Below are 14,322 nucleotides of genomic sequence, written 5' to 3'. Positions count from 1 at the left end.
TGGCAAGAAAAAGTGGTTCTGTAGGAAGGGAAGAGGGGGCAGGTGAGGGGGAATGAGTAAATCTTGCTCTCATCGGATTTGACCTGAGGAGGGAATACCATACATACTCAATTGGGTATCTTACCCCACAGGAAAGAAGAGGGAAGAAGATAAAAAAGGGGGGATGATAGAAGGGAGGGCAGACAGGGGAAGGAGGTAATAAAAAAACAAACATTTTCAAAAAGGGACAGGGTCAAGGGAGAAAAATTCAATAAAGGGGGATAGGTTAGGAAGGAGAAAAATACAGTTAGTCTTTCACAACATGAGTATTGTGGAAGGGTTTTACAGAATGATACACATGTGGCCTATGTTGAATTGCTTGATTTCTTAGGGAGGGTGGGTGGGGAGGGAAGAGGGGAGAGAATTTGGAACTCAAAGTTTTAAAAACAGATGTTCAAAACAACAACAACAACAACAAAGTTTTTTCATGCAACTAGGAAATAAGATACACAGGCAATGGGGCATAGAAATTTATCTTGCCCTATAAGAGAAGAAGGGAAAGGGGGATGGGAGGGGAGTGGGGTGACAGATGGGAGGGCTGACTGGGGAATGGGGCAACCAGAATATATGCCATCTTGGAGTGGGGGGAGGGCAGAAATGGGGAAAAAATTTGTAATTCAAACTTTTGTGAAAATCAATGCTGAAAACTAAATATATTAAATAAACTTTAAAAAAAGAAAATAAACCCCTCCCCCAAAAAAACCCTGAAGCTTGGGACAGTAAGCCCTCCACACTGGAAGCAGAGCCCAACTTGACTAAAAAGTCAAGTAATTGGCTGGGAAAATGAGCAGACAAAATGAGCAGGAAAATGAGCAGAAAAAAATTCAGGCTATAGAAGCTTGCTTTGGTGACAAAGAAGATAAAAACATACACTCAGAAGAAGACAACAAAGTCAAAGCTCCTACATCCAAAGCCTTTAAGAAAAATATGAATTAAGTCTCAGGCCATGGAAGATCTTAAAAAGGATTTTGAAAATCAAGTAAGAGAAGTAAAGGAAAAATTGGGAAGAGAAATGAGAGTGATGCAAGAAAATCATGAAAAATGAGTCAACAGCTTCCTAAAGGAGAGCCCCCAAAATGCTGAAGAAAATAACACCTTAAAAATAGACTCCAAATGGCAAAAGAGTGTCCAAAAAGCCAACGAGGAGAAGAATGCCTTAAAAAGCAGAATTGGCCAAATGGAAAAGGAGGTCCAAAAGACCACTGAAGAAAATCATTCCCTAAAAATTAGAATGAAGCAATGGTGGAAGCTAATGACTCTGTGAGAAATCAAGAAATTATAAAACAAAACCATAAAGATGAAAAAAATAGAAGACAATATGAAATATCTCATTGGAAAAACAACTGACCTGGAAAATAAATCCAGGAGAGAGAATTTAAAAATTATCGTATTACCTGAAAGCCATGATCAAAAAAAAAGCCTAGACATTGTCTTTCAAGAAATTATCAAGGAAAACTGCCCTGATATTCTAGAACCAGAGGGTAAAACAGCCACTGAAAGGATCCACCTATCACCTCCTGAAAGAGGTCCCAAAAGGAAAATTCCCAGGTACATTATAGCCAAATTCCAGAGTTCCCAGGTCAAGGAGAAAATATTGCAAGCAGCCAGAAACAATTCAAGTATTGTGGAGCCACAATCAAGATAACACAAGATTTAGCAGCTTCTACATTAAAGGATTAGAGGGTTTAGAATATGATATTCTGGAGGTCAAAGGAGTTAGTATTAAAACCAAGAATCACCCACATGTAGAAAAATATTCATGGCAGTTCTTTTTGTGGTGGCAAAGAATTGGAAATTGAGGGCATGCTCATCAAGTTGTGGTATATGGATGTAATGGAATACTACTGTGACAAAAGAAATGATGAGCAGGAGTACTTCAGAAAAACCTATAAAGACTTATATGAACTGAAGCTGAGTGAAATGAGCAGAACCAGAACATTGTACACAGTAATAGCCACATTGTGTGATGACTGACTTTCATAGACTTAGCTGTTCTCAGCAATGCAAGGATCTAAGACAAATACAAAAGACTCACAATAGAAAATGCTATCCACATCCAGAGAAGGAACTTTGGAGTCTGAATGCAGATGGAAGCATACCATTTGCTCTCTTTTTCTTTTGTTGTTTTGTTTCTTCTTTCTTGTGGTTCTTGCCATTTGTTCTAATTCTTCTTTACATCATGACTAATGTGAAAACGTTTAATATGAATGTGTGAGTAGAGCCTACATCAAATTACATATGGTCTTGGGGAGGGGGGAGGAGAGGGAGGGGAGAAAATTTAAAACTCAAAATCTTATGGAAGTAAGTGTTGAAAACTAAAGATAAACTTATACACAGATATATGTATATGTATATGTATATATATATATATACACTACACACACACACACATATATATATATATATGTGTGTGTGTGTGTGTGTGTGTGTGTGTGTGTGTATAAAAGAAATGATGCAGTGGATGGTTTCACAGAAACCAGGGAAGACTTATACAAGTTGATACAAAGTGAGCAGAAGCAGGAGAACAGCAATATTGCAACAATAATCAAACGTGAAAGACTTATTTGCTTTGATCAATACAATGATTCACAACAAATACAAATGACTCATGGTGAAAAATGCAATCTGCCTTCAAAGAGAAAAATGATAAACTCTCAGGGCAGATTGAAATGTTTTCTTTAACTTTAAAATAACTAACTAAATGCTTAAAAAAAATCACCTACCCAGCAAAACTGAGTGTAATCAATGAGAGAGAAAAATTGACATTCAATGACATAAAGGAATTTAGTGCGTTCTTGAGAAGCCAGAGCTAAATAGAAAATTTGACTTTCAAATACAAGACTCAAGAGAAGCATGAAAAGGTAAACAGGAAAGAGAAATCATAAGGGACTTATTTAAGTTGAACAGTTTACATTCCTACATAGAAAGACAATATTTGTAACTCATTAGTCCTTTTTCATTATTAGAGTGGTTGGAGGAAATATATATAGACAGAGGGCACAAGGTAAGTTCAATATGAAAGGATGATATCTAAAAATTAAAATTCAGGGGTGAGAGAGGAATGTACTGGTAGAAGGAGAAAGGCAGAGGTACAATGGGGTAAATTATCTCACATAAAAGAGGCAAGAAAAAGCATTTACAGTGGAGGGGAAGAGAGGGGAGGTGAGAGGGAATGAGTGAACCTTAGTCTCATTGGATTTGGCTTAAGGAGGGAACAACATACACACTCAATTGGTATGGAAATCTATCTTAACCTATAGGAAAGTAGGGGGTAAAGGGGATAAAGGGGAAGGGGGTAATAGAAGGGAGGGCAGATTGGGGAGGGGATAATCAGAAGCAAACACTTTTGAGGAGGGACAGGGTCAAAGGAGAGAATAGAATAAATGGGGACGTGGGATAGGATGGAAGGAAATATAGTCTTTCACAAGATGACCATTATGGCAGTGTTTTGCATGATTACACATGTACAACCTATATTGAACTGCTTGCCCCCTCAAAGAGAGTGGATGGGGAGGGAGGAAGAGAGGGAATTTGGAACTCAAAGTTTAAAAAAAAAAGAATGTTAAAAACGGTTTTTACATGCAACTGGAAAATAAGATGCACAGGCAATGGGGTATAGAAATCTAGCTTACCCTACAGGAAAATAGAAAAAGGGGTTAAGAGAAGGGGGAGGGAGTTGACAGAAGGGAGGGCAGATTGGGGGAAGGGGAAATCAGAATGCATACCGTCATGGGGCAGGGGAGGGGAGATATGGGGAGAAAATTTGGAACTCAAAATCTTGTGGAAGTGAATGTTGAAAACTAAAATAAATAAATAAATTGAAATGTGGGAAAAATAAAAAAAATAAAAAATAATTTTCCCAGTTAGGTGTAAAGACAATTTTTAACATTTATTTAAAATTTTTTGAGTTCCAAATTTTTTTCTCCCTCTATCACGTCCCCCCTCCCTGAGACAGTAAGCAATCTTACATAGGTTATACATATTCAATCATGCAAAACATAGTATCAAACTAGTCATGTTGTGAAAAAAGACACAGACCCAAAGGGAAAAAAATCACACAAAAAATACAGGAAGTGAAAAATAGTATGCTTTGATCTACACTCAAACTCCATCTCTTCTCTCTCTGGAGGTGGATAGCATTTTTCATCATGAGTCCTTTGGAATTGTCTTGGATCATTGTATTGCTGACAATAGCTAAGTCATTCACAGTTAAGTCATTGTGCAGTATTCCCATTACTGTGTACTGTTCTCCTGGTTCTGCTCAATTCACTTTGCATCAGTTCATACAGGTCTTTCCAGGGTTTTCTGAAATCCATTTGCTCATCATTTCTTATAGCGCAGTAATATTCCATTATAATCATATCAACTTGTTCAGCCATTACCCAATTGATGGGCATCCCCTCAATGTCCAATTCTTTGCCACCACAAAAAAAGCTGCCATATTTTTGTACGAATAGGACCTCCCTCCCCTCTTTTTTAAATCTCAGGATAAAGACTTAGTAGTTGTATAGATGGGTCAAAAGATATGCACAGTTTGAGTACAGTTCCAAATTGCTCTCTAGAAAGGTTGGATAGTTCACAACTCCACCAACAGTGCATTAGTATCCCCATTTTCCCACATGCCCTCCAACATGTTATCTTCCTTTTTTGTCATATTAGCCCACCTGATAGGTGTGAGAATGATACCTCAGAGTTGTTTCAATGTGCGTTTCTCCAATCAATAGTGATTTGGAGCATTTTTTAAATATGATTACAGACAGTTTTGATTTCTTCATCTGAAAACAGCCTGCTCATATCCTTTGACCATTTATTAACTGGAAAATTACTAGTATTTTTTTTACAAATTTGAATCAATTCTCTATATATTTGAGAAATGAGGCCTTTATCACTTGCTATATAAAATTGTTTCCTAGTTTTCTGCTCTCCTTCTAATCTTTGTTGCATTGGTTTTATTTGTGCAAAACCTTAACTTAATACAATCAAAATTGTCCATTTTACATCTAGTAATGCTCTATATCTCCTGTTTGACCATAAATTCTTCCCTTCTCCATAGACCTGACAGGTAAATGATTCCTTGCTCTCCTAATCTGCTTATGGTATTACTTTGTTTAAATCATGTATCCATTTTGATCTTGTCTCAGTGTAAGATGTTGGTCTATACCTCATTTCTGCCCTATTGTTTTCCAGTTCTCCCAGCAGTTTTTGTCAAATAGTGAGTTTTTGTCCCAAAAGCTGAGGTCTTTGGGTTTATCAAACAGTAGATTACTATGGTCATTTACTACTGAGTCTGTTCACTGATCCACCACTCTATTTCTTAGCTAGTACCACATAACTTTGAAGATTACCATTTAAAAATACAGTTTGAGATGTGGTATGGCTAGGATACACCTTTCTTCACAAAAATATGGAATGTTTCATGAATTTGTGTGTCATCCTTGCACAAAGGTCATGCTAAAATTCTCTGTATTGTTCCAATTTTAGTATATGTGCTGCTGAAGCAAGCACTCATGTTGACCTTTTCATTTTTCTCCTGAATCCTACGTCTGAAAGTCAATTTTCTAGTCTTTTCATCAGGTGTACATGAAAGTGCTGTATTCCATTAAATATCCATTTCCCCCCAGAGGATTATGCTGTTTCACTGGGTAGGTTATTCTTGCTTGTAATCCTAGATCCTTTGCCTTCTGGGATATCATATTCTAAGCCCTCTGGTTCTTTATACCAGTGACTCCTAAATCCTGTGTGATCATGACTATGTCTCCATGGTACTTGAATTCTTTTTCTGCCTGCTTGCAGTATGTTTTCCTAAAACTGGGAGCTCTGGATTTTCATTATAATATTCCTCAGTTTTAATTTTGGGGTTTCTTTCAGCAGGTGACTGGTGGATTCTTTCCATTTCCACTGTGTCCTTTGGAGCCAAGATTTTTGGGCTGTTTTTCTTTATAATTTTTGAAATATGATGTCTAGGTTTTTTTTAAAAAAATGATTTTAAGGTAGTCCAACGATTCTTAAGTTATTTATCCTAGATCTATTTTCCAGGTCAGTTGTTTTTCCAATGAGCTATTTCAAATTTTCTTCCTTAAGTCTTTTGACTTTATTATTTCTTTGTCTCAAGGAGTCATTAGACTCCATTTGTCCAATTTTAATTTTCAAGGAGTTACTTCAGTAAGATTTTGTACCTCTTAACAAATTATTAATTCTCTTTTCATATCTTTCTTCCATAGCTCATTTCCAAAAGACCATTTTAGCTCCTTAGTGCCATATTCCAGAAATTCTTTTTTTCTTTTTTTATTAATTTATTTAACACATTTAGTTTTCAGCATTGATTTTCACAAGAGTTTGAATTACAAATTTTCTCCCCATTTCTACCCTCCCCCCCACTCCAAGATGGCGTATATTCTGGTTGCCCTGTTCCCCAGTCAGCCCTCCCCTCTGTCACCCCACTCCCTTCCCATCCCCTTTTCCCTTCCTTTCTTATAGGGCAAGATAAATTTCTACACCCCATTGCCTGTGTATCTTATTTTCTAGTTGCATGCAAAAACTTTTTTTTTTGTTTTTGAACATGTTTTTAAAACTTTGAGTTCCAAATTCTCTCCCCTCTTCCCTTCCCACCCACCCTCCCTAAGAAATCAAGCAATTCAACATAGGCCACATGTGTATCATTATGTATAATCCTTCCACAATACTGTTGTGAAAGACTAACTATATTTTACTCCTTCCCAACCCATCCCCCTTTATTGAATTTTCTCCCTTGACCCTGTCCCCTTTCGAAAGTATTTGTTTTTGACTACCTCCACCCCCATCAGCCTTCCCCTCCATCATCCCCCCCTTTTTTTATCTTCTTCCCTCTTCTTTCCTGTGGGGTAAGATTCCCAATTGTGTATGCATGGTATTCCCTCCTCAGGCCAAATCTGATGAGAGCAAGGTTCACTCATTCCCCCCTCACCCGCCCTCTCCCCTCCTCCCACAGAACTGCTTCCTCTTGCCACCTTTATGTGAGATAATCCACCCCATTCTATCTCTCCTTATCTCCCTCTCTCAGTATATTCCTCTCTCATCCCTTAATTTGATTTTATTTCTTTTAGATATCTTCCCTTCATCTTCAACTCACCCTGTGTCCGCGCTCTCTCTCTCCCTCCCTCTCTCCCTCTCTCTCTATATATATACATATATATATATATATATACACATATATACATACATACACATTCACCCCATATATATATACCTAAACATATATGTATGCATATTCCCTTCAGCTACCCTAATACTGAGGTCTCATGAATCATACACATCATCTTTCCATGTAGGAATGTCAACAAAACAGTTCACCTTTAGTAAGTCCCTTGCAATTTCTTTTTCTTGTTCTTTTTCTTGATTACCTTTTCATGCTTCTCTTGATTCTTGTGTTTGAAAGTCAAATTTTCTATTCAGCTCTGGTCTTTTCACTGAGAAAGCTTGAAAGTCCTCTATTTTATTGAAAATCCATATTTTGCCTTGGAGCATGATACTCAGTTTTGCTGGGTAGGTGATTCTAGGTTTTAATCCTAGCTCCATTGACCTCCAGAATATCATATTCCAAGCCCTTCGATCTCTTAATGTAGAGGCTGCCAGATCTTGGGTTATTCTGATTGGGTTTCCACAATACTCAAATTGTTTCTTTCTGGCTGCTTGCAGTATTTTCTCCTTGATCTGGGAGCTCTGGACATATTCCAGAAATTCTTATTGGGCTTGTGTCTAGTGTGCATTTTTCCAAGGCTTTGTTTATATAGATGCTTTCAAGTTGTTCTCTTCTTCTGCGTTGAGTCTTGCGCTTCCCTATCACCATCTTTATGGTTAGAGTTTCTTGTTTTGTTTTCATCTTTGCTCATTTCTTCCAGCCTACTTCTTGACTTTGGCTTTATGATAATGTTGGGTTCTGTTCACTTCTTGGGATGGGATGACAAGGTGAGAGAATATCTGGTCTGAGTTTATATCCTGCTATTTTTACAGTTCTGTCTATGGACTTGCATGTTTTCAGTGCTTCCAAAGTGATGTGATCTGAGGAGAATTCTGTTCATTGCCCTCTTGGTCTGCATTCCTCTAGTTGGGTGTGTCGGCTTGCATAGAGTTGTTTCAGCACACCGCTGTTGAACTCAGTTACTGTTAGCCTGCTGGGAAATTTAACAGGTTCAGAGCAAGTAAACTTGCTGGCTCTCCTTCAGTCTTGGTTTTCTGCTCTGCTTATTCCACTGCAGGATTGTGCTGGGCTAAAGACTAAAATGGAGTCACTGCTCTGCTCCTGCACTGACAGCCACACAACAAAGTTTCTGGAACTTGCTTTGTGCTCCATACTTACCTAGGATCCTGTTTCTTTGCAATCACTTCTCTCTAGCCTGAATCTGTGGCCCAGACTATGTAATGGGCAAAAAAAAGCTGCCAAAAAAGGACCTATTCTTGATCCCAGAGCTAGTTCAGGGGTTCCCTGGGCTCTCTTTCTGCCTTGTTCTCTCTCAACTCCTTTTTTTGTCCCAGGGCACTATAATATTCCCTGTCCTCATGGCTACTGCCCCCTGCCCCAACCCCTGCCCTGCTGTTGGCAGACCTGCCCTCCTCTGGGCTGGAAAATGACTCACTTTGACTTTTTCTTGGCTTTCTCATTCAGAATTCAGTCTGGAGCATTTTCTAGATTACTGTGAAGATTTGCTGGGAGCTACGGCAAAAATACTTCTCACTCTACAATCTTGACTCTGATTCCAGCAACCCTTTTCAAATGTAATGAATATGCCACTTTCTATTAAACATTTTGTTCTCTCTGAATCTTTATTTCACAATGTCACCTAGAGAGGCTTTTGTACATTTAATTTGAATTGCATTTATGTTGCATTCTCAAGGTTGGATGTTTCTAAGCTCCACAAAATCCTACTCTGATGACCTATTATGGCATGAAAGTGACTTTTGGGTTCTTCAGCTATGTCAGTGGAATGCATACTCTGGAAAGTTCCACCATTCTGGAAAGGCTTTGAGTGTGGTCCTAGAAACAGATCAAGTATGCTTTTTCAAGAACCAGCACTGAGAGGCTCATCACCAGTAGGCTAGCTACTCAGTAATGAAATTTTTGGCCATAGTAAATCCTGAAACAAAGCAAAATACAAAATAGCCCTCTTTTCTGAGTGGCCTCTTTCTACTTCTTCACTGAAATTAGCATAATAGCAAGAAAGGAGGCAGATGGTTCTAAGAGTCACAAGTCTTTAGACCATCTCTAAATTCCAATTTGACTGTTGGTATTCTAAATGTGATATCCTTGTCCAAAGGTCAGTGAGGATATACTGCTAAAGTAGCTGAATGTCAATAGATAACCTATTGCTCTCACTGTCATTATTAATAGTAACATATGTGTATCAAGGTTTACAAAGAACTTTCCTCACAACTCATTAGGCAGGTAACGTGAGCATTAACACCTTCCATTTCAAGAATACGGAGGGAAGTAAAACAGTAAGTGGTAGTAGGAATTGAGTGAACCATACTGACACCATATTGTGACTCAATTCTAGAGACAGCTTCATTCCCTATGGATCTAGTCCAATTTCTGACATGTGAGAAAACCATTAAAATTATGAAAACTGTGAGAAAACCTTATTACACTGTTTGAATGTAGCCCTGTGGGGCTGGGAAGCTGGATCCCCTTTATCTGCTACTTTGAGACCCTTAACTAAGGACCTAGGTTATGCTGATCAGAAACCCAGCCAGATCTGAAGATTAATGCAAGGAGCTTTCTCATACTTATACATCTCAAGCAACCCATGTCTTACCTGAGAACTGGCCCTGTACTGGTCAATCAGTTATTGTTTCCATGTTCCTTTGACTGAATATAGTCATTTGGGAGGGAGTGGGTCACCCCCTTTTCTGAATTCAAAGAATTGTTACCTGTTTATTCTCTCCTTCCCAACTTGAAAAATCTTTAATCTTTCCTCCAATTAGAAATCAGATTACCTAATTTTATCCTGGTTTGTGCCCTGTTTTCTTTTAATTAGTTGGTCTCATTTAATTATTTTTAATGCATAAAAATCTGTCTCTCCACCCACCCCTCCCCCTCCACCCCCCCAATTCAGGGTTCAGGGCCAAAGGTGAGGAAGTGCCCTGGTCCCTGATTTGTTACACAATTGGCATGTATTGTGTAATAAACTGATATGCTCAGAAGCGTGAACCTTTGTTTCTTCAGTCATTTCATTCTTCACTCTATAATACCATTTATGTCTTGGCCACTAACAAAAAAATAGATTCATATAAGTCATAAAGCTTCAATTTCCTATTTTCCCCTCATCCCTTCTGATGAAAATTTACTTGAACAGTAGGCATTGACAGGGAGGAATAATTGATTTTATTATATAAGACATAGCAGCTCTGTAGTAAAACAGTTTTGAAAGGATTTTTTAGTTCAATCCATGGTATCAATTTAGTTCCACATACAAAATGTTTCATAAAATTATACTTTATACTTTATTTGAATATCTCACTTAAATTTCCTGATTCAAGAAAAGGAAACCACAGATGGGTATGAACATAGCCAAAACAGAATATCTACTTTACTATGACCTCCTAAAACAGTTCATAGTTTTCTCAGCTCTACTGATTCAGAAAACGAATGGCATCTATACATTACAGTTAAAAGTAAATTATCTTCACCATATTTGCATAAACTAGGCCTTGGTGAATATATGTTTTAAAACAGTTTAGAGCCATCAAGAACCATTAATTAGTCAAGTAATATGCTAAATGATAAGGAACCAGGAGGAAACAAAAAATTTCATATTTGTAAGTTTCTGTGGATGATCACAATTATTAGAAAGAAATCCAAATCAATCACCCTATCTAAAAGTGTAAGTATGTCTGAGTTAAGCTATCTAAAGGAAAAAGACACTTTATGATGGGACTAAAAAATTGGAAATGGCAATCTTGTATGCCTCAACTGTAAAAATTTCATTTTAAGAAAGATGATGCCCATTTTATAATTTATTTAAAACCTATTCTGATTTAAAGAGTTCCAAAAGTTTATACATCATTATTGCTAGAAAATTTGAAGACAGTTATAAACAGCAATGTTAATGAGTCAGAATCATTTGCCCTTCATCTACTAATATGTAGTAAATTAATAATACATTGGATTTTTTTTTAGTAGTTGATCATGCCTCCAAAATTAGCAATGTTTATATAGCATAGGCGGTAATACCTCATTTAACCTGCATCATCAGAAAACATACTATCCTTTATAAGTGAAACTATTTTAACATTTTCAAATAAAAAGCTTTTTTTAAAACTGTATGAGATACTTCTCCCACTGGCTTAAAAAAATGATACAGGTTCACAAAACAGTCTTATTACTTTATAGTCACATCTCCAATACTGAAGGAGAACTGACGTCTTTTTTGGTAACTTATCACAAAAATCAATTACCATTTGTGCTGATAGAATGATGCTGCCAAGATACATATGGCTTTTTATCCGTAAGTCTAATCTCTGCTATCAATTGTTATTTATTAAATTCTTATTCTTTCTATTCTGCTGTGTTCTCTTATACACAATAGCTACATAACGGCCCCTCCTATACAGACACCCAGTAATTGAGGAGGCTGGAAGACTGACCAATTGAGAGAAGTTTTATTATGGTTTTTTAGATGTCTGGAAATCTAATCTAGACCTGTATCATTATGCCCACGTCGTATGTATGGATAATTCTACCATTATTAGGATTGCTTTTTAGGGAAGGAAGCTAGATCTGTGATTTCATTGTTATTGTGAACTCTTGTTATGAAAATTCCTTCCACCAACACAAATCACCTTACAATCTTACAGAATTAAGGCAAGAAGTTAAATGGCTGACCTTTGCTACACAGCTGGGCAAGACTTGGACCTAGGTCTTCCTGACTCCAATGTTGGCCTTCTATCAAGTATGTCACACTGCTTCTCAATGTCATAATTAGAATCACTAAACAAATTATAATCACACAGTAAAGAGCTACCCCCTCTAAATTTTTGAAGATTTGTTAAGGGTTGCTAGTCATTCAGCAATAAAAATTTTCCTCCTGAAATTAATCAAAAGAACATTCAGTATAAATTTCACAGGATCTTAACTGAACAGAGAGAACTAGATATTGATTATTCTGAAAAAGAAAATTTACTTCTAAAAATAAGTGGCTCTAAGTCAACTACAAAAGCAAGTTATAAAAAGCAGGTGGTATTAAACCCACAGGCTAATAACTTTCTGCCATTATATGTGCAACCAATTGATTATTGTGAAAACAATTTTAATTTACTCTCATTCCTAAGTGGAATTAAATAAAGCAAAACAAGATGTTCCAGACTAATAAAAAGGTAGTTAACCAATTAATCAGTACAATTAAAGAAATGTTTTTAATAGATGTAAGATAAATTGCACAGGTCCCATAAGGAACCTGGAGATTTCTATACCTGAAACCTGGTCCCTGAAGTCCACTGAAAAGGAAGTTTGCCACATTTGCAGTAGTTAAAAGTAAATGTATACAGTAGCTAGAATTTTCTTTCTTCTTACAGTTAAATGACACAGTTCAATGTTTTAGGAGGTCTGAAAGACAGCTATGGAATTCAGTTTCCAATTATTCTACCCAGTCAGTGAGTGTGAAAATCAGATGTAAAATGTTTTAGGTAACAGTTTTCCAAAGTCCCTCTCAAATATAATACTAGAAACCCGTTTTGTTTTTTCAGATGGCCTGGATGCAGCTATGCACTGCGGAATGTGGTCATGTCCTTTGGTTCACTGCTTGGCACACACCAGTCATCTGCCTCATGATTGGCTTTATAATGTTTCCACGCAGCTTTATTATATACCGGGAGCCTTTCCACCGACTCTGTTGATAAGGCCTAGAAGTAACAGAAACTCACATTAAGTTCAGTTTACAACACAACCACCGATACTTTAAAATGGACATCTTAGCCATTGTGAATGGTTTCCCTATTAGATAAAGAATGTAGCCACTGCAGGAAAATGAAGGTAACCAACTTGATAAGCTAGGTTTATCACTTACCTCACTGTGGTGTTTCTCAAAGACCATTAAGATGCATTTTTATACTCATGCACCGACATAACATGCACACACATGTATATGCACATCCATTGATGTAAAGTTAGATTGTAACTTAAAATTAAGCTTTTTGATAAGCCAAAGACAAACTAAGATAGATTGCTCTGGTAAATAAAAAGGGCTGTAGTCATTACCTTAATGTAAATAACAGCATCTGTCCCATAACCTTCTAAGGAATACAATTTCAGGTCTCCTTGAAAGTACTGTGCATAAAGCCGAGATATGGGCAATCCATATCCAAAACCAGCCTTTTTAATAACAGTAAGAGAAAAGAACAAAATTGGTGTCAGTAAGTTACAATCATAACTCCCACATCCATTTACGTATTAGGTTACAGTTTGTTCACTTTTACATGTTAAGATAAATGTGAAAGAAGGAAGTTCCAGTGAATTTTTCATTTTAATGCCCAACACAGTTTATTGTAAATAATGAATCTTAAATCTAAGTATGGTTTTTTTTTTTTCAAACCTTCAATTCTGTTTACTTAAAACTCCTTTTTCCTTTATTTCATATAAAATGACTTGAGTATGGTCTTGGTGTGTTCTTGCTAAGTTGACCATTATGTGGCACAGTCCAAATTTCCTTTTTCTTTGGCATAATTTGGCTACCTCTCTCAAAAGAACATTCATCTCTGATCATTTCTAGAAGTACCAAGGAACAGAAGAGCAATGGACTTGGAGTCAGAAGACTGTGGCTTGAGTACTGGATCCACTACTTACTAGCAGTGTAGACCTTGGGCAAGTCACAAAAACTTTTCTAAGCTTCAATGTCCTCATTCTGTAAAATGAAAATAATAACAGACTACTAAGTACCTCATAAGATTTACTGTAGGGATAAAAGGAGATAATGAACATAAAGCACTCTAATGCCATTAAATTGCTAAAAACAAATGTCACTTATTTGACACTCATTTTTTCTAAATTTGGCCTTAAAAAGCTGTGATTATAAATCTAATATCCATAAGCCATGGGGAAAAAAAAACTTTAGCCACATCATGAATTTTCTTTATGAACTCTTTACTAAGCCAACTTTCTTAGTTCTATTGTCACTTATCACAAATGCTTTCACTTACATAATGGTTACAATAGACTTTCATTCATACATACATATGTGTATATTTATACATATACATTTACACACTTCATCACTAAAAGTCTTAACTGTAGATTTCCAACCAGCTTCTCCCTGC

At 36.7% G+C, this 14,322-nt stretch overlaps 1 protein-coding gene and 1 non-coding gene across 4 annotated transcripts in view; both read right to left on the bottom strand.

Moving 5' to 3' along the window:
• Positions 1-5,437: 5,437 nt before the first annotated feature.
• On the bottom strand, positions 5,438-5,544 carry LOC118840479. Its single transcript, XR_005009671.1, has one exon. It is a non-coding gene; the product is annotated as a U6 spliceosomal RNA (small nuclear RNA).
• A 4,945-nt stretch (positions 5,545-10,489) lies between these two features.
• Positions 10,490-14,322, bottom strand: part of PDK1 (pyruvate dehydrogenase kinase 1) — a 34,203-nt gene continuing 30,370 nt past the window's right edge. For 2 of the 3 annotated variants that reach the window (XM_036744261.1, XM_036744262.1), the window contains 2 exons: positions 13,268-13,381; positions 10,490-12,912 (listed from right to left, as the gene is read on the bottom strand). In XM_036744261.1, coding sequence (XP_036600156.1) covers positions 12,772-12,912; positions 13,268-13,381 — 255 coding nt within the window. In that variant the 3' untranslated portion in view covers positions 10,490-12,771. Of the gene's footprint in view, positions 12,913-13,267; positions 13,382-13,852; positions 13,911-14,322 lie in introns of those variants that run through there. The other variant, XM_036744263.1, reaches the window with a different exon arrangement.

This window comes from Trichosurus vulpecula, chromosome 2, assembly GCF_011100635.1.
Source record: "Trichosurus vulpecula isolate mTriVul1 chromosome 2, mTriVul1.pri, whole genome shotgun sequence".
Taxonomy (NCBI): domain Eukaryota; kingdom Metazoa; phylum Chordata; class Mammalia; order Diprotodontia; family Phalangeridae; genus Trichosurus; species Trichosurus vulpecula.
Note: the sequence above shows the minus strand (reverse complement) of the source record. Positions and strands in the feature narration are given on the sequence as shown.